We start from the raw sequence: 26,049 nt of genomic DNA on the forward strand, positions 1-26,049 counted from the left end.
TGTCTCATGTTTGGTTACTTCCCTGCCTCCTTTACTGGTACCGATACATGTGTTAAATGTAGTATAGTTGTTAGGTTGGAGGCGGGAATCATAGCCATAGAAGCCCGGCTCCGCATCTTAGAAAGTAACTCAGCTACAGTAAAGCCCATGTTAGCCGGTGCGGACCGGCAAAAGGTAGCTCCTATTAGCCGTCCCCCGGCAACTCCCGAGCAGCAGGGAGACTGGGTGACTGTTCAGAAGGGGCATAACGCGAAACCCGCAGGTCCCCACCAACCCGTTCACGTATCTAACAGATATTCCCCACTCAGCGAGACACCCGCTGAGAAGCCAACTCTGGTTATTGGTAGCTCTATTATGAGACACGTGAATTTAGAGACCGAAGCCTCCACAGTCACATGCATTCCGGGGGCCAGAGCGGGCGACGTTGAGGCGCATCTTAAACTGCTGGCTAAAAATAAACGTAAATACAGTAGGATTGTTATTCACGTCGGTGGTAATGATGTTCGTTTACGCCAATCAGAATGCACCAAACTTAATGTGGAGTCGGTGTGTAGTTATGCTAAAACAATGTCGGACACCGTAATCTTCTCTGGTCCCCTCCCCAATCTGATCAATGATGACATGTATAGCCGCATGTCATCATTTCAGCGCTGGTTGTCTTGGTGGTGCCCAGCAAACAATGTGGGCTTCGTAAATAATTGGACAGCCTTCTGGGGAAAACCTGGTCTGATTAAGAGAGACGGCATTCATCCTACTTTGGAAGGTGCAAATCTCATTTCGGGAGGAGGCGGAGGCGGAGTCGCAGTCTTACACGCTTCTCTGCGCTCTCTCCTAGGCAGTCATCCATAGAAATCCCGAACCCAATAAAATACCCAATATTAGCGGTGTGTGTGTCTGCCCAGGGACAAGTTAAGGTAAAACCTAATAGAGGTGTCCTACATAATAACCTAATAAAAGTAAATGTAACAACTACTACAGTGCAACAAAACAGGAATATTAAATGTGGTCTCTTAAACATAAGATCTCTAGCATCTAAAGCAATATTGGTAAATGATTTAATATCAGATTATAATATTGATATATGCTGTCTCACTGAAACTTGGTTGAGACATGAAGAATATGTCAGCATAAATGAGGCCACTCCACCCAGCCATATCAATACTCATATTGCCCGAGGCACGGGCCGAGGAGGTGGAGTTGCAGCAATCTTTGACTCAAGTTTACTTATCAATACTAAACCCAAATTAAATTATACCTCCTTTGAAAGTCTTGTTTTTAGTCTTACGCATCCGACCTGGAAAACTTTGCAGCCAATCTTATTTGTTACAGTGTACCGTGCACCAGGTCCTTATTCAGAATTCTTATCTGAATTCTCTGAGTTTTTATCAACTTTGGTTCTTAAAACAGATAAAGTAATTATCGTAGGTGACTTTAATATTCATGTTGACGATGATAAAAATAGCCTTACTGTTGCATTTAACTCTATATTAGATTCTGTTGGTTTTTGTCAGAGTGTAAATAAACCAACCCACTGCTATAATCACACTCTCGACCTTGTTCTGACTTATGGTATTGAAATTGAGCAACTATTAGTCGAACCGCATAATCCTGCTTTATCCGACCATTTCTTAGTAACTTTTGAAGTACTGTTACGAGACTACAAAGCATTAGTCAAAAGCTCCTGCAGCAGAAACCTATCTGTTAGTGCTATAGCCAAATTTAAGGAAGAGATTCCACCAATACTTAACTCGATAGCATGTCTGCATGTAAGGGAGGAAACTTATACAAAATGTACACCACCCCAAATTGATCATGTTGTTGATAGTGCTACAGATGCGCTGCGAATAAAATTAGACTCTGTTGCTCCTTTGAAAAAGAAGAAAATAAAACAACATAGATTAGCTCCATGGCATAATGCCGAAACCCGCAAAATAAAGCAAAAGTCGAGACAACTTGAAAGGATATGGCGTTCCACTAAACTTGAAGAATCTCGTTTAATTTGGCATATTACTCTCAATGAATATAAGAAAGCACTGCGTAAAGCGAGAGCAGCCTACTACTCTTCATTAATAGATGAGAATAAGAATAATGCAAGATTTCTTTTCAGCACTGTAGCCAGGCTGACAGAAAGCCACAGCTCGATTGAGCCTTCTATTCCCATAGCACTCAGTAGTAATGATTTTATGTGCTTTTTTAACGATAAAATTGTTACTCTTAGAAACAAAATTAATGACCTCTTGCCTTTGACCAGTATAGTGTTATCAACAGCTCCCGGAAACGTAAGTTCTAATATTACACTAGATAGTAAACTAGAATGCTTTTCAGCCATAAACCTTGAACAATTAAATTCAATGATTCTCTCTTCTAAACCATCAATGTGCATGTTAGACCCAATTCCAACTAAGCTGTTGAAGGAAGTTTTTCCATTAATTAGCACTTATTTATTAAATATTATGAATATGTCTTTATTATCAGGCTATGTTCCACAATCATTCAAAGTAGCAGTGATAAAACCGCTTCTTAAAAAGCACAACCTCGATCCAGAGGTTTTAGCCAATTATAGACCTATTTCCAATCTTCCGTTCCTCTCAAAAATTCTTGAGAAAGCGGTCGCAAAACAGCTGTGTGATTACTTAAAAAACAATGATTTATTTGAAGATTTTCAGTCTGGCTTTAGAACACATCATAGCACAGAGACAGCTCTGGTTAAAGTCACAAATGACATTCTAATAGCCTCTGACAAGGGACGTGTCTCTATTCTTGTTTTGCTCGATCTCAGTGCTGCATTTGATACTATCGACCATGATATCCTATTGCAAAGACTAGAGCACTTAGTTGGCATACAGGGAACTGCTTTAGACTGGTTTAGGTCCTATCTATCTGAACGCTCTCAGTTTGTACGTGTCAATGATGAATCTTCCACGCAAACCAAAGTTAGCCATGGAGTGCCACAGGGCTCAGTGCTCGGACCTATTTTGTTCACATTATATATGCTTCCGTTAGGCAATATTATAAGGAATCATTCTGTACATTTTCATTGTTATGCGGATGATACTCAACTATATTTATCAATCAAGCCTGATGAAATTAATCATCTAAATAAAATTCAAGACTGCCTTAAGGACTTAAAAACGTGGATGACCTTAAACTTTTTGATGTTAAACACGACCAAAACTGAAGTTATTGTACTTGGCCCGAAGAATCTACGAAACAAATTATCTAAGGATAAACTAACTATGGATGGCATTAATTTGGCCTCCAGTGAGACTGTAGGGAATCTTGGTGTTATATTTGATCAGGATTTATCCTTTAACGCCCACATAAAATCAATTTCAAGGACCGCCTACTTCCATCTACGTAACATTGCAAAAATCAGGCATATCTTGCCTCAAAACGATGCAGAGAAACTAGTCCATGCATTTGTTACTTCAAGGCTGGATTATTGTAACTCTTTATTATCAGGGTGTACCAAGAAGTCAGTCAAGTCGCTTCAGCTGATTCAAAATGCTGCAGCTCGTGTACTAACCAGAGTTAGGAAAAGCGACCACATTACTCCTGTTCTGGCTGCCTTACACTGGCTCCCTATAGAACACAGGATATAATTTAAAATTCTTCTTCTCGCCTACAAAGCCCTTAATGGGCAGGCGCCATCTTACCTTAAATAACTCATTATACCCTACTGTCCTACTAGGGCATTGCGTTCCAATAATGCAGGGTTGTTGGTTGTTCCTAGAGTCTCTAAAAGTACAATGGGAGCCAGAGCCTTTTCTTATCAAGCTCCACATTTGTGGAATCAGCTTCCAGTTTGTGTTCGGGCGGCAGACACCCTATCCGTTTTTAAGAGTGCGCTTAAGACCTTCCTTTTTGATAAAGCTTATAGTTAGGGCTGATTAGATTCAGCCCCTAGTTTTGCTAATATAGGCTTAGTTTGTCGGGGGACATCTTACTTCTTCCTTCTCTCTGTCTATACCTGTGTACTCTCATGTTCCGATTAACCCAGCTTCCCCAAATGTCTTTCTTTTTGGTGTCTGTATACGCCGGGATCCGGAGTCATGGATGATCCTGCGCTCCTCTGTCCTGGATCTTGAGTCGTGGCTGTGGTCCTGGATCATAGGTCCTGGATGGATATCCTCGTGGATTCATCTTCCTATTATACACACATGCATTTCCAAACATTTGGACTACCTATGTTGCAAATGTATTATCTTTTCAATTTACACACGGCATCTATTGCACGTCTGTCCGTCCTGGGAGAGGGATCCCTCCTCTGTTGCTCTCCCTGAGGTTTCTCCCATTTTTCCCTTTAAACTGTGGGTTTTCTTCAGAAGTTTTTCCTTGTACGATGTGAGGGTCTAAGGACAGAGGGTGTCGTATTGTCATACTGATATTTTGTACAAACTGTAAAGTCCACTGAGACAAATGTAACATTTGTGATATTGGGCTATATAAATAAACATTGATTGATTGATTGATAGACACAATTGAAGAAGGTGGTGGTAGAAGTCAGCTCCTGAGCAGTTGTTTAACAGTCACATTCCTTTATTGTACATGCCAAAATGTCCCTGAATAAACACCCAACTATTTTATAGCAGCAGTGATCTGCAGACAAATAGCTTTGCTCTTCTCCCGGCGTGCTCATGCTAGGACTGTATTTGTAATCTTTGTCTACTATTTGGCAACCGATTGTGGCAGTAAAGAAGCTTAAATCCTACTGTTACATAAAATAATAACTTGTCTTTACTACTTTCTACTCAGACTGATCCTCAAATTTCATCTTTTCGCTATTTCAATATTTCCAGATTAGTTAATCCATCTCGTATAAAATGCTTTGCGAGTAGGTCATGTACAAGAGAGGCTTTCAAAGCTCCCATCAGCCCAGTTTGATTCTGATCAAAACTATCTTTTGTTTTTCATCCAGACGGTTTTATGCCTGTATTCGCTCTTAATTAAAAATCCAAGAAAATCCACTGCCAGATTCCCCTTGCTCTGTCAAATCATTTAACATTGCATCATCTAGCCTCCTGGCACCATTGCAAAAAGTCTTAATATTCAACTGGAAGTACACTGTAATCATTCAATATAAATCTGTTTATCCAACTAAATTCATATATTCATATAGCGCCTACGCAGTTCATTTCAGTCAGCGTCACAGCGTCCTATCATCTGGCCAGGTGCACAGTACAAAAATAGGAAAATGAAAACATCGGATTCTTTTTCCGGACTGCAGGCCAGAAAAGATCATGAGGCAGTCAGAGCCGACCCGGGCCTTTTCAGTCAGACGTAGCATGACATAAAGAAGAAGGTCGCATATTCCACTTAGCAGGTGTTCTTTCTTATTTTGACTCAAATATTTCTAATTTGGTTGATTGGTTCCCATGCTTGCTGTTTGAGGACCTTAGGAAGAAAAGAAAAAAGTGTTCTCCAGGAAATGGAAGTGCTCGACAAGCACAATTTGTTTATCTGTTTGGAAGGAACAATAGTTTCCTCGTATTGTTTGCAACTCCCATAATCCGTATTTGCTTCCCATCTGTTGAAAGAAAAGTATTCACTGTGGTTGCCAGAACAAAGTCTAGCCACCTTTCGCCACCGCTGTGTCCTTTGATAAGTAAACCACCCAGTAAACCATGTTAAAAGCCCCGAAGGACACTGGGAACAGGATCCGTGCATACTTGTCAATTTTGCTGGTTCCTCCCATACCAGCAGTGGTGGGCTGGGAGCACGGCGTCTGCTTTATCTCCGGTTTGTTCCCCATCATCTGGAAGTGCTCCAGCTTGGGCCCCAGCAGCTGCTGCAGAGACGATGAGTTGGCGTTCTGTTTGCACGGCGTTCCCGCCATCACGTCTGGTGTTGAGGCTGCAGCCTGTGGCGTGCCCTTTACCAGCTGGGCGGAGGAGGAGGCCACACTGAGCAGGCTCTCAGATTTGGGGCTGGTGCGAGAGAGCGCGGAGGAGCTGCCGTTAGCCCCGCTGGCTAAATGTCGTAGCGGCCTAGCTCTCCCCACTCCAGAAACGTTGATGGTGGACTGGGCTCTCTGGTGACTGCTGGCCTCTTGGTAGGACATATAGTTCATCCGCTTTCTTAGGTTACCGTTGCTATCAGGATTCTGATTTTTTTTAAAGAAAGAAAAAACAATAATTATATGAGCTGCAAATGTTAGCCTGTGCGGCTAACTAGCTTACTACATGCTTACCCAGCGTGCCTCCCAAGGCCAAGGGTAAGCATGTAATGGCGCGTTTCCACTGCAGGCCTCGCTCGGCCTCGCTCGGTTTGGTTAGGCCTTATTAGGCCCGGCTCACTTTAATGCTGCGCTTCCATTACAGTTTAGGAACTGGGGTAGTTACTATAGTAACGCAGTGTAGGCGGAGCCGTGACGTCATCTTCAATGAGCGCCCCAAAAAAACAACTCAGCCGTTAGCTCTTAGCACTCAGAGCTCACAGCTCTTCATAATCATATCTGTTCAGAAACTTGACAAAAGTTAAACAAGTACAACCAAAATCGGGCACCGCACGGCTCGGCACGCTTAAAGCGAGCTACCCGCTGCAGTGGAAATGCGCCATAAGCTGACTAAACCTTCTGGTTTTACAGTTTAAATATAAAGTTTAAGCTAATGTTCTGTTACAGCTGTCTTTTGCTGTTTGTTTGCCATCAAGTACCCCTTGTTTCAAAGATTGTTATGAATTTTTAGTAGTAAACACGCCACCGTTACTGTTAACTATGCTGTCCTGAAAAAAAGGCAGACATAACAGTAGCCAAGGGTGTAGGCCTAGGAGGACAGTCAGTTGAATTACATAAATGCTATGAGTAAGAGTGAGGTCATGTACTGTGTCCTTCATGGTATGTCCACCAAAGAGCTTTGGTATTTATACTTTTCAGCTGTCAATTGTCCCACTCAGTTTATATCTTGTTCAAAACTCTTTGAACTCTTTAAATTTTTTCTTCATAAATTGTGTCAATGAAGGAGGTTGTATTTCCTATTTCTGATTTGTTTGTTGGATTGTTTTTTGGTGAGCAGAATTAAAGAAGAACTACAGGCCTGATTTTTATTAAACTTAGTGGAAGGGTTTAGTATTGGCCAAGGAAGTGATCATTACATTTTGAAAAGGATCACAGGGAATATACACACATTATTTTTAACGTATAAAACGGATGGAAATATCAGCTCAATCAGATTTGGAAAATGTACGCTGTTGTTATCAGTCTCTAAAATCCAGTATTAGTCAGTCATTTTCTTGCTTTATAATCCATGTGTTTCATAATGAGCCCTAACCTGACTGCTTGTATATCTTCAAAGATATTTCGACGTGATCAAATTGAGTCATGAAATAAGAAGTTGTTCTTTTTAATCGTGGATGAAAGAAAAAACTGAGGATTTGAAGTGTGAATAATCACATTCCTGCCGTCTGCCCCGTTTGAAGGCGCTCTGTGGGCAAGGTAAAGCTCACTAGCTTTTTTTTCCCTCTCTGTAAAAGCGCGCCAACGTTAACTTTGTCATATTGATCTGATTTCAGTCCTCCTGAAACATATGGCCTTCATCTGGAAGCAGACGATAGAGTTTGTGCATTACAGATGTCACTTACCGAGGATTTCACTAATTTCACACAAGCTTAAGACAGAAAGTAGGCACTTCATCGGCACGGTAATGCAGTGTAGCGTCAAAGGAGCTTATCCTTTGAGAGTTGATGTTTTCTAACAGGGAGAGTGTAATGCTGATTCTAAGGCATTTGGAGGAGTAATCCACCCCCCCTGAAACCGCAAGCATCCAGTGTAATTGTGCCCCGTGTATGTGTGATATCAGGGTTTGATTTCTATCACTGTACGTCAAAGAACTGGAACCATGGACACACTCTGCCCCTAACGTCAAGCCCTTTAGTGAGCGCCGACAGGACCTTCTCTTTAGGAAAAAGAGTATTAATTCTTCCCCCCAGTGCCAGAGCCTTTCTGAAACCTATACAGATGTACCCGGGCTGTGTTGCCTTGGCAACCTACTAATCCACTGAAGTGCCGTTGTCACTGTACTGCATTCAGGCATGATTACGCCACACTGGGATTTGGACTGGAGGGGGCAACTTAAAGTAGTTAATGTAAAACTGACATGTGCATTGATGCGTTGTGTCAGCTTCGATGATCAGTTAACAGTTTATATTGAATCTTAGTTTTTTAAAAGTCTAATAAATGTGCACTTCATCCTCCTTTTTACCTCCCATCTGTAAATGGTGTTTGCACAGCACCAAAAATACATTGCTGCATTTGCATGAACACTGATTTGTAACACATTCATCGTATCCAACTAGGGTCTCTAAAATAGCTTCATGGCATATTCATGAATTCTGTTTCCATCCATATGTCAGCTGCCATGGTGTCAATGTATTTTGTGTCAACTGGTGTTACAGAAATAGGATATTATGTCAATGGATTCATGTTGATTTCTTTTTTTTAAATAAAGGCCCAACAGAAAACACTATCTTTGAGAAAACGTCGACCAGGGAAGCTGTTTAGTTTTTTTGCACAAAATGTTACCCTGGATAAAATCTAAATTAGTCCACACTGATATTTGAGGTGACAGGGTGATATGAGATACAATAATCTTTAAGTGTTTCATTTAATCTCCACCTAATTTACCACATTTAAAAATAAGTTTTAACAAGTCAAAGCTGTGGTTGAGAGAGCCATTATCTGTGTCATCAGGTGAGAGGAATTCATGTGTTTACCAGGAACAGTGAGTCCCAGAGAAAGTGTTATCATTTAACACATAAAAAAAGTTGAAATGTCTTAATTGCTCATGTCAACAGTAATAATACATGTGTTGGATTTGAGTATCTTTTGTAAGAACTCAATTCAACTCAACAAACAATCCGATTCTAATAATAATATGGAAGTTGAAACTTTCTGCAGTTTTCTCTATTTTCCTTCCTGAGCAGGAGCACAACTGACGATCCTCAGGCCCACTCCTTGCCGTTCAAAAGTCTAGGCTAAAGGCCAGATACAGTAAGCACATAATAAGGGACATGCTGTGTAAGTGATCCTTGAAGTTAAGTGCTTTCAGACCATTCGCCACGGCTACTTTGAGGGAAACAAAAATCACCTGCAGCACTTCCTCTGTGTCCTTGACCTTCACAGGCGTGGTTTGGGGGCCTGGAGGACATTTGGCCGGCTTCTTTTTGGCCCGCTCGAGCTGGGCGTTGGTGAAGTAGTTGACGGCGGCAAACTCAATGAGGGCGGAGAAGACAAAGGCGAAGCAGACTGCGATAAACCAGTCCATGGCGGTGGCGTATGAGACCTTGGGAAGGGAGTGGCGAGCGCTGATGCTGAGTGTTGTCATGGTCAGGACAGTAGTGATGCCTTTAATGGTAGGAAAAACAGAACAGTATCAAACATGCATATAAGCTGACACAAGATGTTAAGTAATTTTAAATGATTTACAATGAGGACGAAATATCTGCCCTATGAAACTGCTGTTTGCACCTTAGATATGTATGCATCACACACAGCCCACAATTAGATTAGTTCATGTCAATGCTAAAGAAATGGTGATAAAAAACATTTGCACGGTGTTCCATAACCCATGTACATGATGTTGCTCTTCATCAGCATATTTCATTAACTGAATGTGGGGGATAATGAACCAAATATTTTCGGCTCTCTGAGATGGAAGACATGAACAAAACAAAAATGTGTATACCTTTATATAAAACCTGGATCAATGTTTTTGTTTTGTTTACTACAGAGCAGAGCAACAAGCTGTAAACACAACATTTACATAGTTTAACCTTATGAAGTTGATATGGCTTCATGACATTATTGTTTCTACCTTCTCTCTTTTTTCTCCACCTCTAAATAAGCTTTGTAAAACGACAGGTCTAAGATACGGAAGCCTTGAAGAACAAAATGTTTTGGGCAAGTACTTTTGTTGTGAAACTTATTTTGGCCACAAGAGTCTCAAGTCTCTTAACATATGTTGCTGTCATGTCTTTCTTTTGGCTAGAAATAAAGTACTATTATTGCGTATTTTAAATCTGACCACGAAAATGGAGCACCAGATTTGTTTTTACTTGCCTCTCTGGGCTTCTGTGCAAAGTATTATAATCTCAGTCCTCTGTTGTTTAACTCAGCCAACAGGATTATTTCTGCCTGTAGACAAGCTGTACCTCCACATAATGTTTGGGCAACTTCAGGTCCGATGTATGTCTAAAGATAGGACAGTAGAACTTACAGCTGCATAAAGTATATCTACTCAACAGAAGCAACCTCAGACTCTGAAAATAAAAGGAGACACTGATCTGGCCAGCATGCACAGCCCCATGCGGCCCCTACAATAACAGAAGGTTACAGTATGCGCCTGTAGCTCGCCACTTGTCCTTGGTGTTATTAACCAATAGCAATAATGTGATTTGGAGAAAATCCCCTTAATGTCTTAGACCTAGAACAATCTGTGCCGCAGAGTCCTTGCCCAACATAAATTCATCCCCTGCGCCCGGACATGACCGCCATATAATTACCTGTCAATCAAATGCAGCTGTATGACATTGATAGGTGAACTGCGGCTTGAGGCCACAGACTGAGGATATTAACCATCTAATATGAAGCTGTCAACATAAGCAAAAACTGAGATGGTTGATAGATATACTGGAACTCTGCATCTGTAGCAGCTTGCATTTCATTTCCCCAACAACCAGACTAAATACAGTCATCTCTTGTCATAAAAAAACAATGCCTTACGTTGAATGAGCTCTTTAAAAATGTGCTTTTCACTCTGACCCCTCTAGCTCTAATCCTCCTTCCACTCCCTGACAAAGTGCTTCCTCAGGCTCATAGCAGGACACTGTGGTTGAGTCACTGAGGCGGGACATCAAAACAGAGCCTGGCTGCGCGGAGGAGGAGGAGAAATCCAAACACCAACCAACCACCCTCCTCTTCCCTCCCAGGTCCTAACTTCACCCAAACACCACATTTAAACTCAGGGGATAACAGCAGAAACCCGCTACCTCAGAGAATCTAAAGATACAACAATAGTCGTGCTGCCGTGAAGCCTCTGTGTGTCGCACAGGGCAGTTTGGGGCGGGGGGCCAGGGGTCGTGCAGCTGGACTGTCAGATACATTGGTCACTGCAGGAGAGCAGGATTTATCCCACAGTGCTTTAATACACAACACGACACTGAGATACACTTTTACTGAGGGTCACAGTCATTGAGAGCACATACTGCACAATCAACAGAAACACATGGCGTGTCAAATGCACGCTGAGTGGATACAGGTGTGTGTGTGTGTGTGTCACCAGCAGCAGAACCATTAGAGACTGTGTTTTTTTTCGTCACCATTAGTGAGTCAGTTTGCTGTCACAGACTAAATGCCGCTGCCAGCCGACAACAGGCCTGTTATTATGATTCTGATACATTGCCTCAAGTGATGTCATTTGAGTCAGCATTAGTTGATGAGCTTATCAGACGTCTATGGCTCGTACCGCAGCTATATTAACGGCTCGAGGCTAATGTTAATCTGTTTTATTTATTCCGGACTACTCATGTGTCAAATGTCCTTTTTTAGTTTTTAGCATATTTTGTACTAACATTGGGAAGGTTAAAGTTAAGCTAAATAGTTTCGGCATGGTGAAGTCTTAGTCACAAAATAAAAGGTTGTTGATCAAAAATATTTAGTCACAGTTTCTGTTAAAGAAATAAACACTGCTACTAGCATATTGCACCCAAATCTCCAACTGAACTGGCGACAGTTGAGTTGCATTGCGGGTAACTAGGCATGGAACAAGAAACCATTATTTAGCTATTTGTTATATTGTGAAATATCCCATTAGCTTTTTGTTATCCTTTATATAATGAATGCTTGATAAATGAATGCTTTATTTATTCTAAGTTAATAATCAGGGTTAATTGAGTTGCTATGGGTTATCCCAACCCAGTCTCACAACAAAACGTGTAATACCTACGTAGGTCCACAACGTAGGACGTAGTATTTCTACAAAAACGCCTCTGAAATTGTAAGATCCCTACGTTTTTTTTCACCATTCATTTCAATGGGTGGCGTCTATGTCACGTGATCTTCAAATTTCTCCCTGCAGAAAAAGAAAAAATGGCCGACATTCGTTTTATTCTCGGTGGAAAATGCCTATTTTAAGGTTAGTTTGGCCATTAAAATGCCTTTTGATGTAATTTGATGTGAGAAATATGAGTTGATATTTCAGATTATGTGTGCAGTGGATGCACATGATCTTTAGTTTGCTAGTTATTACGAAGATTACTTCAGGAAATTGTGTCCATTCAACGTTTTCATTGTTACCAAGGTGGTTGCTAGGGACGCTGCTATCGATATTATTTCTGTTATGTTGTGTAACGGTTTAATGGTGTTATCTTTATTGCTACCCCCTTCCCCGTCAATTTAGTGTTAGTCCACAGCGCATACATATTAGATTTAAATAATCCTAAAATTGTGGCATAGATACGTTATTTTCCCCTGTGCAATTCTCCATTTACTCAACAATAACACATAATTATCCTTGTGTTTATTTATTTGTTTGATTAATAAACACAAGTTGGAGTCCGTCAGGACCGAGGGTCGGAGCAGCTCATTTGCTTTAGAAAATATTATACCCGGAAATAAGTATTCTCTCCGCTTCGCTTGACAAACCCCGTGATAGTCCTCAAGCTCTGTGATTGGATATTTGAGTGTGCGCCGAGCGTCGAACAGCACTTGAAATGGGATGGAACCACGGCAGACTGTCCAAAACTGGATTTGTACGGGTCCCCCCCTCCCCCGCCCCGTCCCCAGAACTACACATGCTGGCTATTGTGTTTCGCAACATCTATGGCATGTCTCTACTGGGAATTGTAGTTTTAAAAGACGTTTTCGTATTTCCCATCATAAGAAGTGGCCAGTATTAAACTGTGTACATCCCTGGAGGTTTAGGTGATAGGAACACTCAAATTTAAAACATATAATTAATAAATGGGTGAAAATTGCTTGTGCAGCATTAATATATACCCACATGCCAGCTAAGGTCAGAGGAGCTTTATTTAACAGCTGGTCTTATGTTTGTGACCCCTCCTGTTGTTAATTGATAAGCCTGAAACATGCACTTGTCAAGGTTCAGAGGCAAATATGGCAGTAGCCATCGATCATCTTAAGATAAGATATACTTTATTGATCCCAAGTTGGAAACATTTGCGTTACATCAGCATGTGTAACAGTTGTAAATATGCAGTGGTGTTTATTTGTAAATCATTTAGTATAATCACACAAATTCTGTGTTTTATATTTAATAATTCAGTGTTCTTTATTTATTGAATGTTCAATACCTGACAAGGCCGGAGATGAAAAACTTTGGTTGCAGGTTCCTCAACAGTGCATTACAAGACATCTATCAATATTTGTGTACCTCCACCATTAAACTGTCGTATTCTGCACATTTCTTATACTATCTACATACATCTTATAAGAGTATAATACATATAATATCAGTTAAAATAAGTGCTTCAACATAGTTAACATTGCTGGAGGTATACACACATATTGATAGATGTCTTCTAATGCACTGTTGAGGAACGTGCGACCCAAGTTTTTCATTCAATGCATAACTACACCATAGTTGTGTAGTAATAATGAAATTCAATAACATGCTTTAACCACTAGGTGTCCCTTTATATCAGCTGTGCACCGTTATGGTGTAAATACAGCCTATCTACCAATTGGATCAAATATAAAAGTCAGCCGAATTAGTGTTGATACTGCAAGGAGACGTATTGTGTGAAAATAATGTAAGATGTTTAATTGCTGATATATTTATGATCCACGTCACGTTTTCAGTGTTGGCGGCAGTTCCTCATGTTTGTCTAGAAGTCTTCTCACCAGGGCTCTATAAATAAAGAACTACGGCAGATATGTAATATTTAATGCAGCCGAACCGTGTATTACAATGCCGTTATGTGATTACTTTCAAAAAGAAAAGCAAGCACACTCGGAATAAAGTATTATTTAAAAAAAAAAAATCGGTCTGTTTCCGGTATTTGTTTATGACGATGTGATGTGAGATGTGAGACTGGAATTGCACAGGGGAAAATAACGTAGGCCATCTTTAGATGCGGATTTTGTTTATTTTTTACTAATACGCTTGCGCTGTGGACCAACACTATAAATTGACGGGGAAGGGGGGTAGCAATAAAGATAACACCATTAAACAGTTACACAACATAACATAAATAATATCGATAGCAGCGTCCCTAGCAACCACCTTGGTAACAATGAAAACGTTGAATGGACACAATTTCCTGAAATAATCTTCGCAATAACTAGCAAACTAAAGATCATGTACATCCACTGCACACATAATCTGAAATAACAACTCATATTTCTCGCATCAAATGAAATCAAAACGCACTTTAATGGCCAAACTAACCTTAAAATAGGCATTTTCCACCGAGAATAAAACGAATGTCAGCCCTGTTTTTTTTTTTTGCAGGGAGAAATTTGAAGATCACGTGAAAAAAAACGTAGGGATCTTACAATTTCAGAGGCGTTTTTGTAGAAATACTACGTCCTACGTTGTGGACCAACGTAGTTATTACACATTTTTTTGTGAGAGGGTTGGTTATCCCTTTTAATGTTTTCCCTGAACCATAATTCCATTCATTAATTAAAGTTTCACAGTAATAAATATAATTGTAATCATTAAATCCCTTTAAAAGGCGAGCCTTATTTTTAAAGTGTTGCATTTTCACTTAAAATGACTTTCTTTACCACGATAAATTAATAATAATAGATTGTATTTTCACTAACAGACCACTTTCATTTCTTAACATGTCAAAAAGTCGAATCATTCATTCCCTCTGATGTTTTCCTTCTCTTTCAATACTCAAGTGAAAATGACCTCTTGAAATTGATGCTCCCCAACATAATCCATCAGTACTGTTTTGGAAACAGAGGACGAGTGTCAGTGCCATTATCATTGAATGACTTTCCATCAACATAACTGGAGGAACGTGGTCGACAAACGACCAGACAGAGACGCCCCTTAATAATAAAACAACAAGTTATAGCAGCTCTATCTGTCGTCCTGTGTCTCTATCGACACACACTCATCGGTCTGTTCTGACAGTCAGAGACCCTAATGTTGCACCAGGGGAGCCATTACACACAAACTGGGTCACAGGCCATAAACTGAGAGTAACTGATGATGTAGAAATGGCGGATTATGCAACAACCTCTGGTAAAATGATAAAATGCCAGATATTGTAATAATATCACACTAATATTTGTAGAAACCTTGAATCAAAATCACCAATGACTATTTGTAATACTCTCTCAGGGTAACTTTCCCATTTCAACCTATTTAGAAGGGTATTCAAATGACACCTTGAGTAGTTTTTGCGCCATCCACAATGAGCCAAAACCATTGCAGACCCAAATCCCTCGTCTTTGCTCGAGGCTTCTTTGCTTAGAAGATGGCCACAAAATGATTTTTCCTATTGCTGTCAGCTGTTTATTCTAGCTCCAAACCGGGCTTAAAACTAATAGCAGTGAATTTGCTATGAAGATGAATAAAAAACAGCAGCTCTCTACTGTATACATTCCACATAATCACCTCACACTGGAACATCACCTTGTTGTGCAGAGTGGGTACACACAAATGCAGACACAAAGTAAATAAACCGAGAGGATGTGAGGGATGTGTGAGGTTTACATACCGAAGACTGTGCGTGCCGGGACCGATTCTTTATTTATCCAGAAGGACACTTGGGAGAGGATTACTGTCATTATGCAGGGGATATACGTCTGAATCATGAAGTAGCCCATTTTACGTTTCAAGTGGAAGTAGACCGTCATCACCACATATTCACCTGGAGGACGAACAGAAAGGAATTTGTTTTATTCACAAAGAATTTTAAGTCGCAGGCCGACAGATTTCATTAACGCAGCTTTAGACAGATGCCGCATTTTATTTTAAATCATTTTTGTGTGCTCCTCTACATATTAATAACATGCCACCTAACATGGTCAAATCTTTTTGTTGGATACTTACAGTAGGATTTATGTGAACCGAAAGGCACTCTGCAGTGCCTCAACTAAGATGTTGTCGGGTTTGATTTAAAGAGGCTGCTGTCTGCTCATCACGGTCCAATGGAGGGACAGAGCCGCAAAAATCCTTCCACTATCCACCCTCTGTGCCACATTTGTACAGTATTTGTCCCATCACTCATGCGGAAAATACAGTGTATATCTGGAAAATCTGCCAGGTTTGACAATACACACTGACAGCCGAATATCTTCTCTTACAGTTTCTTTCTCGCTACACTTCAGTTGACCAGTCAAAATGGTTAGGGCATGAGGAAATCTCACCTGTAATGGATTTAATGGTTTCACTGGAGACCGTCTGGCCGGTGAGATCATACTGGACGAGGCTGGAGGACTCGGGAGGGACCTCCACTGAATGCTCGGGCCCCTTGGTCCATCTATAGACCATCTCTGTTTTAGGATAGGCATCTGTGGACAGAAGACCCCAAGGTGTGAGTCACTTACTCTATATTGTGAACAGTGGAGTATAGGGTAAAAGCATGTGTGTATGTAACGGGCTTTTATGGTGTAAACTGTCTTTGTCAACAAGACTATGATATGATTTTAAATTAGCTGTGTGTATACATTCTCGATATACATTTGTTTGCCTTCTTGAAACCAACCGACCAACATGGATAAAATCTTCTGTGAACCTTTTTTGTGATCAAGGTTGTAATAGTTTGGAACTTTTATTTAGATGGTTTGTTAGTTATTGGTTTAACCTGGTCCCATGTGAAAAACATTAGTGATTCATTGTGAAGCAATTGTGGCATCTCCTGGAATTTTAGGTCTGTGGATGTTGTCCATTTCTGTGGTTCAATGTTACAAGAGTTAAGAGAAACTCATGCGATACAGCTGACTTTTATATGAACGGTGATAGCAAACAGAAAAACATTAGCGTTCATTTGGCATTGGTTTTCAACATAGACTGTACAATAAAAAAGGACATAAACGCAGGGTCTGAAAAGTAAAGCCAATCCCGAAGTACCTTAAGATCACATTCTTTCATCCATTTTGTTATAGTTAATGCTATATGGCTCTTTAGTTGAAACATGCTAGATTATTCTCATAAACTAGTTGCTCACTTTTTTGGGTTTATCAGACCTTTTTACTGAAAACTGCTACTGTACTGCTGGAATAGAGTAGGATGAGAACCGTGAGAGTGAATCAAACATTGTTGTTGGCATTAAACCAAAACAAGTAGCTCTAAAAGACACTAAAGCACTCTGTAAAGCTCAGAACAACTGCAGAATCTGGTGATGTTGTTAAATAATACATCAAATTGACTATTCTTAAATGTGAAAGTTTTATAATCAAAAGGATTACAATGCTTTGTTTTACTTATAATTGTAATCATGGCAAAAGGAAGCGTCTCTCTGGAAAATATCCAATGGCTAATTAATTTGAAGCACTTTTGAGCACTTTGAGGCCGATTGACCCTTTCCTTCGGTTCAAACACAGCAAAACTAAATACATTTATTTAATATAGTGTAACAAAAAGAAAGATTGCATTGCAGTTTTTTTCCAGTTGATATGATATTTACTATATGATTTTTTCTGTTATTTACGTAACATCCAATTAACTCTTTCAGCTCCAATGAAACCAATGCAATGTGATCGCAGTCAAAGTTCATGGAGATCTCATCTGTCATATTTGACTTACTAATCCATCATCCTGAAATCTCTTTCCCATCAAAAGTTGCAACGCTCAGATAAATCCCCCTGTGTCTTAGGGATAGTCAAATTCATAACAAGTCTTTTTACTTTGCAGTGTGTTGATGTATCCTGGCAAGGTTGGCAAGCCTGTGGATGCAGAACAAAAATGCCAGTTGCCTTCGTCTGCCACTCCCTATGGGACTTCACATCGGCAGGATACCAACTGTGCTGCCAAAATGAAATGACTCTGTTGTGTCATGGAGTGGAACGCAATGCCTGCACACAAGTCCAGATGGAGTTACAGAAAATGAGACGGAAAGAGAAAAGAGTGATGGAGGAAAAAGGAAGGCATGGCAGACAGAAAGAAAATTAGCAGGCGCACGCACACCCCAGCTATGGAAAATAGCTGCATAGGTCTGTGCTATCCTGAGGCAGAGGAAGGGATTCTGACCTTTCCTTCGCTTCAGGCCGCCATGGTCGCTTCCTTCTGACTGGAGGCTAACAGCAGCAGAGCAGGATGGTGAAAGGAGGAGGACGGAGAGGGGGAGACGGATGAGAATACCAGAGAAATGGGAATTTGTCCTCTCCAATGTCACCACATTGGGTAATTGACAGGCGGAATGGGAGAATGCAAAGACAAACTCGTTGTCTTTTCCTCTCCTTTCTCCTGCAGATGTAATCTTCAAATTGCCGGTTTTCTCTGATAAGATGGAGCTGAGAAACTCCTTTATTTAAGATAACTCATTTCTGCTGACCAGTAGGCCCACTATAAACACTGGTGCTGAGCGAGAGCTTCATTGTTCACGATGAAGAATGAAATGATTTTTTATTTAGTACTACTATTCAGTTGCTTTGTGTCTCTTTTGTGCCAAGCAGAGAACAGTCATGTGATCAGGTTTTTTTTAAAACTTTGGATAAGTGACAGATTTCCATACCAACATAAACGTTAACATTTTACTCAAGAAGGCAATACATGTAGCATTTGCAAATAAAAACATATCTACTAAAAACCTTTATAAAACATTGGCTTAAAACTGTTCAAATCAGATGTGACTATAAAGAGGTGATAGCTTTCTTTGGTTTAAAAGAAAAAGTTTGACGTTTGCTTCCTTGAAGATCGATAACACTCATGAAACTGTTTTAAAGCCGCCGCAAGCAGCCAGTTAGCTTAGTCAAGCACAAAGACTGGACACAGGTGAAAACAGCTACACTCTTTTACACTTTACACAAATAAAACAAGATGTTCATCAACATGTTAATAAGCTGCACTGGTTGGTGTATTCTGTTACCTTTTGACAGTGCTAGGATAAGCGTGTATTCCATTATGTACAGTGCTGGAATTGGGCCGGTACTCACCGGTACGCAGTACCGGCACTTCTGGTTCTGACCCATGGAGTACCGGCACTTCTTGCTCAGTACCGGCATGCTGGCGGTACTCCGGTACTCATGCACCGTGCCAGTACTCAACACTCTCCCGCCGTTCTTATTATACATCCATATATATATATACAGCCGCCCGGTACTCAGTAGATGCGTCATGAGGTGCCGAACGGACATTCTCATCGCTCTAACCGCTGGAGTTTCACAGCGGCTGTCAGCTGTTTACTCCTGTCATTCAAACAGAACTTGCTGGAGAGGGGGCGGGGCTTATCTTCCCCATGTAAATACTGTGGTGGAAACGACTATGTCAAAATTAACCTATTTGACCGTGATTTAATAGTAATACACGTTTCAAAATAATAATAATAATAATAATGCCGAAGTAACAACATACTGAAAACTGTTAGTAAAACCATGTTTTAATGCTTTACAATTTACATACCTAGATGCACGTGTGTTGTGTTTATGCAGTGCAACTCCCACCCTGTGGGTGGCTATGTAGAGTGATAGAACAGAGCAGGCACGCCCCCGAGAGAAGGAAAGCAAGTCACGTCACAAATTAGCATTTCTAAAATGTTAGCTTGGATTAATAAAAGTGCAAAAAGACAGCGGTTGTCGCCGGAAGAAACTTCAAATACAGAGAATGCTGTGCCTGTGTTGGAAATTGTGTCTGATGGGGAGCTTTCTTTGGTTGATCCTCCTGCTCCAAGTTCTAGTGCATTAGCATTAGCACTAGCTCCGCCGCCTCCTCCAGAGCCTCTAACGTTAGTTGCTGCTGGCGCAACTGCCACCACCAACACCGGGCAAAGCGATGCACCTGACTGCTGGACAACGGACCAGGTGCAATATTTTTGCAAGACCAATGCATGGCTCCTTCTTAAAGATAAGAAGCTAGGATGTCGGATATGCAGAGATGTCAAATCTTTGGGAATACACACTGGACAAGGACTGAAACTGTTAACTGAATGGGGTGAGTGTGCAGTGTCTCATTTCGGTGTTGACAAGGGCAAACAACAAGCTAGCCTGAGAAAAAAAAATCAAAGAACATAAAGAATCACAAGCCCATGTAAAAGCTGCTGACATCCTTACATCTGCTTCACGTGAAACTATTCAACATCAAGTGCAGTCTATGCATAAATCTGAATTAGACACCACTATCAGAGTTTTTCGAACGGCATATAAAATTGGCAAACATAGCCGGCCATTCACAGACATGCCAATTGATTTGAATGTACAGAAACTGAATGGGCTGAACGTGGGCAGGGTTTTGCACTCCAATAAAACCTGTGGCGAAATCATCGACCACATAGCTCATGAGCTGAAGAAAAAAAAATGGCAAAAGACATTACAGAAAACCAAAGAAAACTCTGTGTTTTGGTCGATTAATCTACCACTATTAGTGGTAAAACGGTGCTTGTTGTGTGTCTACGCTCAGCATTAGCTGATGCTGAGCCCGAAACGTTTTTTTGGGAGCTGATCGAGTTGGATGGAACAACGGCTGATGACATCACAAAGGCGTTAATGGAGTGTCTTGGAAGAGATTTTAACGAGGACTTTTTAGGTCAGTGTTTCGTTTCTTTTGCATGTGATGGGGCTTCAGTCATGCTAGGGAAGAGAACAGGCGTTGCTACCCAGTTGTGTAGTAAATTCCCAAGCCTGTTTGTGTGGCACTGCTCCAATCATCGTCTAGAGCTGGCAGTTGGGGATGTGGTCAAGGAGGTCTCAGGGCTCAATCATTTCCAGATCTTTTTTGACAAACTCTATTCCTTGTTCCATGCCTCCCCCAAAAATCAGAGGCAGTTAGCGCAGTGTGCGCAAGCAGTCGGACAGCGTCTCCTGGTGATAGGGCGTGTTTTGTCCATCCGCTGGGTGGCTTCAAGTGAAAGGAGCATCAGAGCAGTCTGGGAAAACTACTGAGTGCTTCATGATCACTTCACAAATGCTGCAAACGACACGAGCAGGGATTCCAGAGACAGAGCAAAGTACAAGGGCCTGGATGATGTGCTCACATCTGCAATGTTTGTCAGCAATCTGGGACTGATGTACGATGCGCTCACAGAGCTCAGCGACCTCTCTCGGCAACTCCAAAAAAGAGAGATGACACTGCCTACAGCAGATAGGCTCTTAACTCGAGAAATACGAGTTTTTGAATCCATGGTCACCATGCCTGGCCCACACATGACTACAGTTCATACAGCTCTAGCTGAGAAGTCCTTCAAGGGTGTTGCCCTGCGTGAGAATGGCAGGCTTGTACAGATTCATGCAGGTCAGTTTTTTCCGCAGTATGGTAGAGAATCTGAGACACAGAATGACTTCCACAACCTCCTCTCATGTCAGCACAAGAGAAATCCCATTACATGGCCGGGAGGCCCGGGACAATCAGCTAATCCAGGACATGAAAGTTATCCATCCTGGAAGTTGGCCTGAAGAGGAGTTAGACGTATACAGTATGGGGACGTAGAGGTGCTACGTTTGTGCGAAGTGCTGAAAGTGGACAGAAGAGAGACTGTTCAGGGCTTTCGCGAATACAAGGAAACCAGGGCATCCCGTACACCTGCTGTCATGGAGCCTCTACTGAAAGCAGTCCGAACCATCGCTGTTTCCACTAGTGAGTGTGAGCGGGCATTCAGCTGCATGAACGATATCCTTACTGCAAAAAGGAATGCTCTCTCTGTCAGCCGACTGTCCAGCCTGGTTTTCATTAAATGTAATGGACCATCACTAGGACAGTTCAATCCGGAACAGTATGTGAGGTCCTGGCTGGCAAAGGGAAGGAGAAGTGCTGATGAAAGAGCCTGTCCAGCTCCAGCCCCTGATACTGATGTCCCCAAGGCCTTCTGGAGCCTTTTCTAACAATGTGAAGTATATTGCAAAGCAGCTCACCCAGTGAGAAGACTTTTGGCATAATGTGCCGATTTGTACAGATCCTGGAGATAGAAGGACTTCAGACCAACCAGGGAGTTATCTGATCAGCTTGGTGTTCAATGTAACTCTTTACCATGGCTCAGACTTTGTTACTTGCAGTTACAGTTTCTCATTTTAGATTGTGCAAATTTTGCATTTGTTTTTACATGTTCTTTGTTCATGCTCTTTATCATTTTTCTGAGTTGGAAAGTTAGATTGCATCATAGTTTACTTTATACATATTTGTATTCTTCAGTGGTGAAGTATATTGCAAAGCAGCTCAGCCATGTGAGAAGACTTTTGGCACTTTTTCGTTTTTTCGTTTTCTGAGTTGGAAAGTTAGATTGCATTCAAAATGTACAGAAATACTTAATTTTGTTAAAGCTTTTTATAAAAAATGCTTCTGACCAGAGCTTTGTTTCCTTGTCATTAATGTTGAACACCACCAGAGGGGCTCTCACCTGAAAGGTCTCTGCTTCATGTGTCTTCAGCAGAAGATCTAGACTTTGATTGCTATATTTTCAGTTAATATTGACCTTACTGAGCTTTAGCCATATCCGCTGCCTATCATAAAAAATGTTAAGTACAGTGAACCTTTCTAAAATATACAGTAGTAAAGAGACAAACCCACCAGCATTATAGTAGCCAAATTCTTGTTTGTGGGCTGTATATATAAAATTGACTTGAAAAAGTTGCTGATTTTAGAGTACTGGCACCTTTTTCATTCCAATTCAAGCACTGATTATGTATGCTATGCTAAGCTAGGCTAGGCTAAAGGGCTGCTGGCTGTAGCTTCACATTCTTTTTGTATTACTGTCAGCAAGATTGTTTAAAAATCGAACTATTACTTTGAGAAGCATGGTTGTCTTTGTTATCGTTGCTCACTATCACCTAAGTCCCTCCATTTTTAATGAGATGAAGTCAAAAGCTTTTAAATAGTAAAAATCTTAAATTGAAATAGTCAAAACTCTGCTGGGACAACCTGCTGTCTATTATTAGCAAATTGCAGCCTGTTTAGGGATGACAAGTAATCCAGTGGGTCATCTGTGAAACAACACTGGGGGGCACAAAATGCAAAATGTTGTGGTTAGGCTGGTGGAAGCTTCTAAGCAATGAGTTTATTATTTACAGCCACTATAATGATGACTCAAAAGGGGTAAATGGTGGCAATGGTTAATGATACAAAATATTACATGTAGGGCCATCATTTTACCGCACTGCGGGGTGCACTTACTATATTGCTGACCTATATTTGATGAATGCAAATACATTTACTGTTTTTGGATTAATTAGCGTCTTTCCAACGATTAGCAGAATTTGTTAAATGTTAAACCTCAATGATACTTCTTTGCAGAATTTCTTCTAAAAAAGGTTCAAATTTGAATAGTTGGGGAGTAAAGGCACTGTTCTCTCTATCTATATTCGTTTTTTCGTATCCATCACACACACAACCCCATATTTATGCAAGACTTACAACTTCCAAATTTGAGGGGGCACGCATGTCCATCCATTGGGAAATTCACAAGCTTCATGGGACACTCAGCAATAATGGTTAACCTGTTGGAGTACAGAGAAAGAAAATCTCCATAAGTGTCCAAATACACAAATACACACAAATGCTTTAAGAAAGTGTGTAATATTCAGGGAGGGCAACACTAGAGTTTTTACATTATGTAAATTACCATAGATTTAGCTCATCAGCATATAAAGGTGAGTTTAACATGTGTGCTAAATGATAGCATGTACTGTTTTTAATATGTTAAATAGAAGAATACTAAATCACATAAGGTAGAGCTTATGGTTGATTCTTCTGATATAAATATGTATCAGTAATATGCTAGAGGGTCAACAAAAGGTCTATACTTAAACTCAGCCATCTCCAGTAAAAACGTAAATGAGACTTTATGAGATTGTTATATTGAATTTAAAAGTTTGGTCCCTTCCGCTCTGCCTCCAAACAGCTCTGCTCTGTTTGCACATCATGAGCCACTGGCTTTGATTTCACAGCAAATCTGCTCAAAAGCTTAAAATCAGCACAAAAAACGAAATATATAAAAAGAAAGTGAAGAGCTGATACCCCCTCAAAAATCATTGTGATACAATGGAGAATAGCTGTCGAGTTCAGGCTAAACATTTGACTTTGAATATTATTAATGAATTGTTTAGCATCAATAGATTGTACACGGTTGTGGAGTATACTGCAGTACCTCATGGTGTATAGGATGGTGCCATTTTTCATGATGCGGAAAAGTTTGTTGGGGGCCGTCATGTTGTGAGCGACAGACCTCTTCCCATTCCTAAAGAAAGTGTCCGGTGTCCACACTTTAGTCACCATAAGGTTATTCAGCCTCAATATCTCTATCGGGCCCTCGTACTTCAACCTCCGGTCCACCCACGTCTGCCGAAAGAAAACGTCCATGGTGTATTCCTGAGGCGGGAAAAGTTGCAAATGTCAAAGACAAACATGTGAGGTCAGGTAGGTTTGCAGGTGGGATGATATGAGTTCATGATTATCCGCATCGATCTGGAACAAAGTCTGGTAAGTAAAATATCATGTTTGCCTCCCACATATTATAGACTCTAGAGCAGGGGCGGATTATGAGACAATGGGCCCCTGGGCATAGACATGCAAAAGGCCCCACCACCTCTACACATAGCAAGACATACATACTGTAGTTTAGTTTCTTCTTTTATTTGATTTGTGTCTCATTGTTGTAATTCGGTTTCTCCAAGTAGTTCTATTGTGGCCATTTGCATTTTGCCTCTATGGTGGTTTCCTATAATTGTTGTCTCTGTTTGTAGTCATATTGTGTCCGTTTGTAGTCATATTGTGTCCGTTTGTAGTCATATTGTGTCTCTTTGTAGTCATTGTGTGTCTCTTTGTAGTCATATTGTGTCTCTTTGTAGTCATTGTGTGTCTATTTGTTAGTCGTTTTGTGTTTCTTTGTACTAATTGTATGTCTCTTTTTACTCATATTGTGTCTTTGTGTTTGGTTTTTTGTCTCTTTGATGTTGTATTGTATTTCTTTGTAGACCCGTTGTGTCTCTATGTAGTCATTGGAGGCTTCTCAATACTCAAATTTCCCCTCTTCGAATCCTCGGTCCTCCGGTAGTGACCAGGAAATGAATTTCAGCGCGCCATTTTGAAGGACGTCTCATTTCTCTAAATGCACACCGAGGACCGAGGATCGAGCGTCGAGGAGGCTCTCTGGAGGAGCTATAACCGAGGATACACTGATGGTTCCTCCACGGCTCCTCCGCGGATGCATTTCCGGGAACGGTGGAGGCGTGACGCACGGCCGGACTTATCTCAGCCAATGACAGCTCTGCATGCATCCTCTGGATATTATTTTAGAAACTGCTTTCATCGTGTCACGATGTGTCCAGTGAGAACAGCTGTGAGGTCCGTGCAGAAAGCAGAGCAGTGTACAATATCACTCAGTATAACAGGCCTACATTACTCTCTTTATTTGCTGTAGTACAAAGAGTCGATATTTTTCTAAGACCATTTAGTGCGTCACATAATAAAATACACAACGGCTGTAGCCTGATTATGCTTTAGGAGCTGTAAGTGTGTGTTGTAGGCAGTGTGTATGTGTGTGTGTGGTACAGTATGTAGGTGTGTGTGGTACAGTGCGTAGATGCGGCGGACAGACGGGTCCCAGTTGGTTTGGTGTCCTCTGCTTACTTTTAATTTAATTTCAAATCTTTATTTATACAGATAAATCCCATTGAGATCATTGATCTCTTTTTCAAGGCAGACCTGCTCAAGTAGTTCCACATGAAACATAACAACATAAATAGAACAACAAAAGGACATCAAACAGCAACATTTACATAATTATCCACATAAACAGGTACCTATAGCTTCCCATTGAGTAGCATCCAACCGAGCTTTAAAAACATTTAGTGGCACCAGATTGTTCAGTTTCCATTTAATTTGCAGACTATTCCAAGACAGGAGCTGCGCATCTAAAAGCTGTCTTCCCTAAGACAGTCCTAGCAGTTGGCACATTTAATAAAACCACAGCATGCGATCTCAGGCAGTAGCC

The 26,049-nt window shown here is 40.9% G+C and overlaps 1 protein-coding gene across 1 annotated transcript in view; it reads right to left on the reverse strand.

Moving 5' to 3' along the window:
* Positions 1 to 4,518: 4,518 nt before the first annotated feature.
* gabra4 (gamma-aminobutyric acid type A receptor subunit alpha4) overlaps positions 4,519 to 26,049 on the reverse strand; it is a 32,186-nt gene continuing 10,655 nt past the window's right edge. The window contains exons 7-12 of the mRNA XM_034229198.1: positions 24,205 to 24,425; positions 23,472 to 23,554; positions 16,343 to 16,486; positions 15,691 to 15,843; positions 9,084 to 9,340; positions 4,519 to 6,103 (exon numbers count right to left, since the gene is read on the reverse strand). Of these exons, the coding sequence (XP_034085089.1) occupies positions 5,570 to 6,103; positions 9,084 to 9,340; positions 15,691 to 15,843; positions 16,343 to 16,486; positions 23,472 to 23,554; positions 24,205 to 24,425 (1,392 nt within the window). The 3' untranslated portion in view covers positions 4,519 to 5,569. The remainder of the gene's footprint in view (positions 6,104 to 9,083; positions 9,341 to 15,690; positions 15,844 to 16,342; positions 16,487 to 23,471; positions 23,555 to 24,204; positions 24,426 to 26,049) is intronic.

Source organism: Gymnodraco acuticeps, unplaced genomic scaffold, assembly GCF_902827175.1.
Source record: "Gymnodraco acuticeps unplaced genomic scaffold, fGymAcu1.1, whole genome shotgun sequence".
NCBI classification, from domain to species: domain Eukaryota; kingdom Metazoa; phylum Chordata; class Actinopteri; order Perciformes; family Bathydraconidae; genus Gymnodraco; species Gymnodraco acuticeps.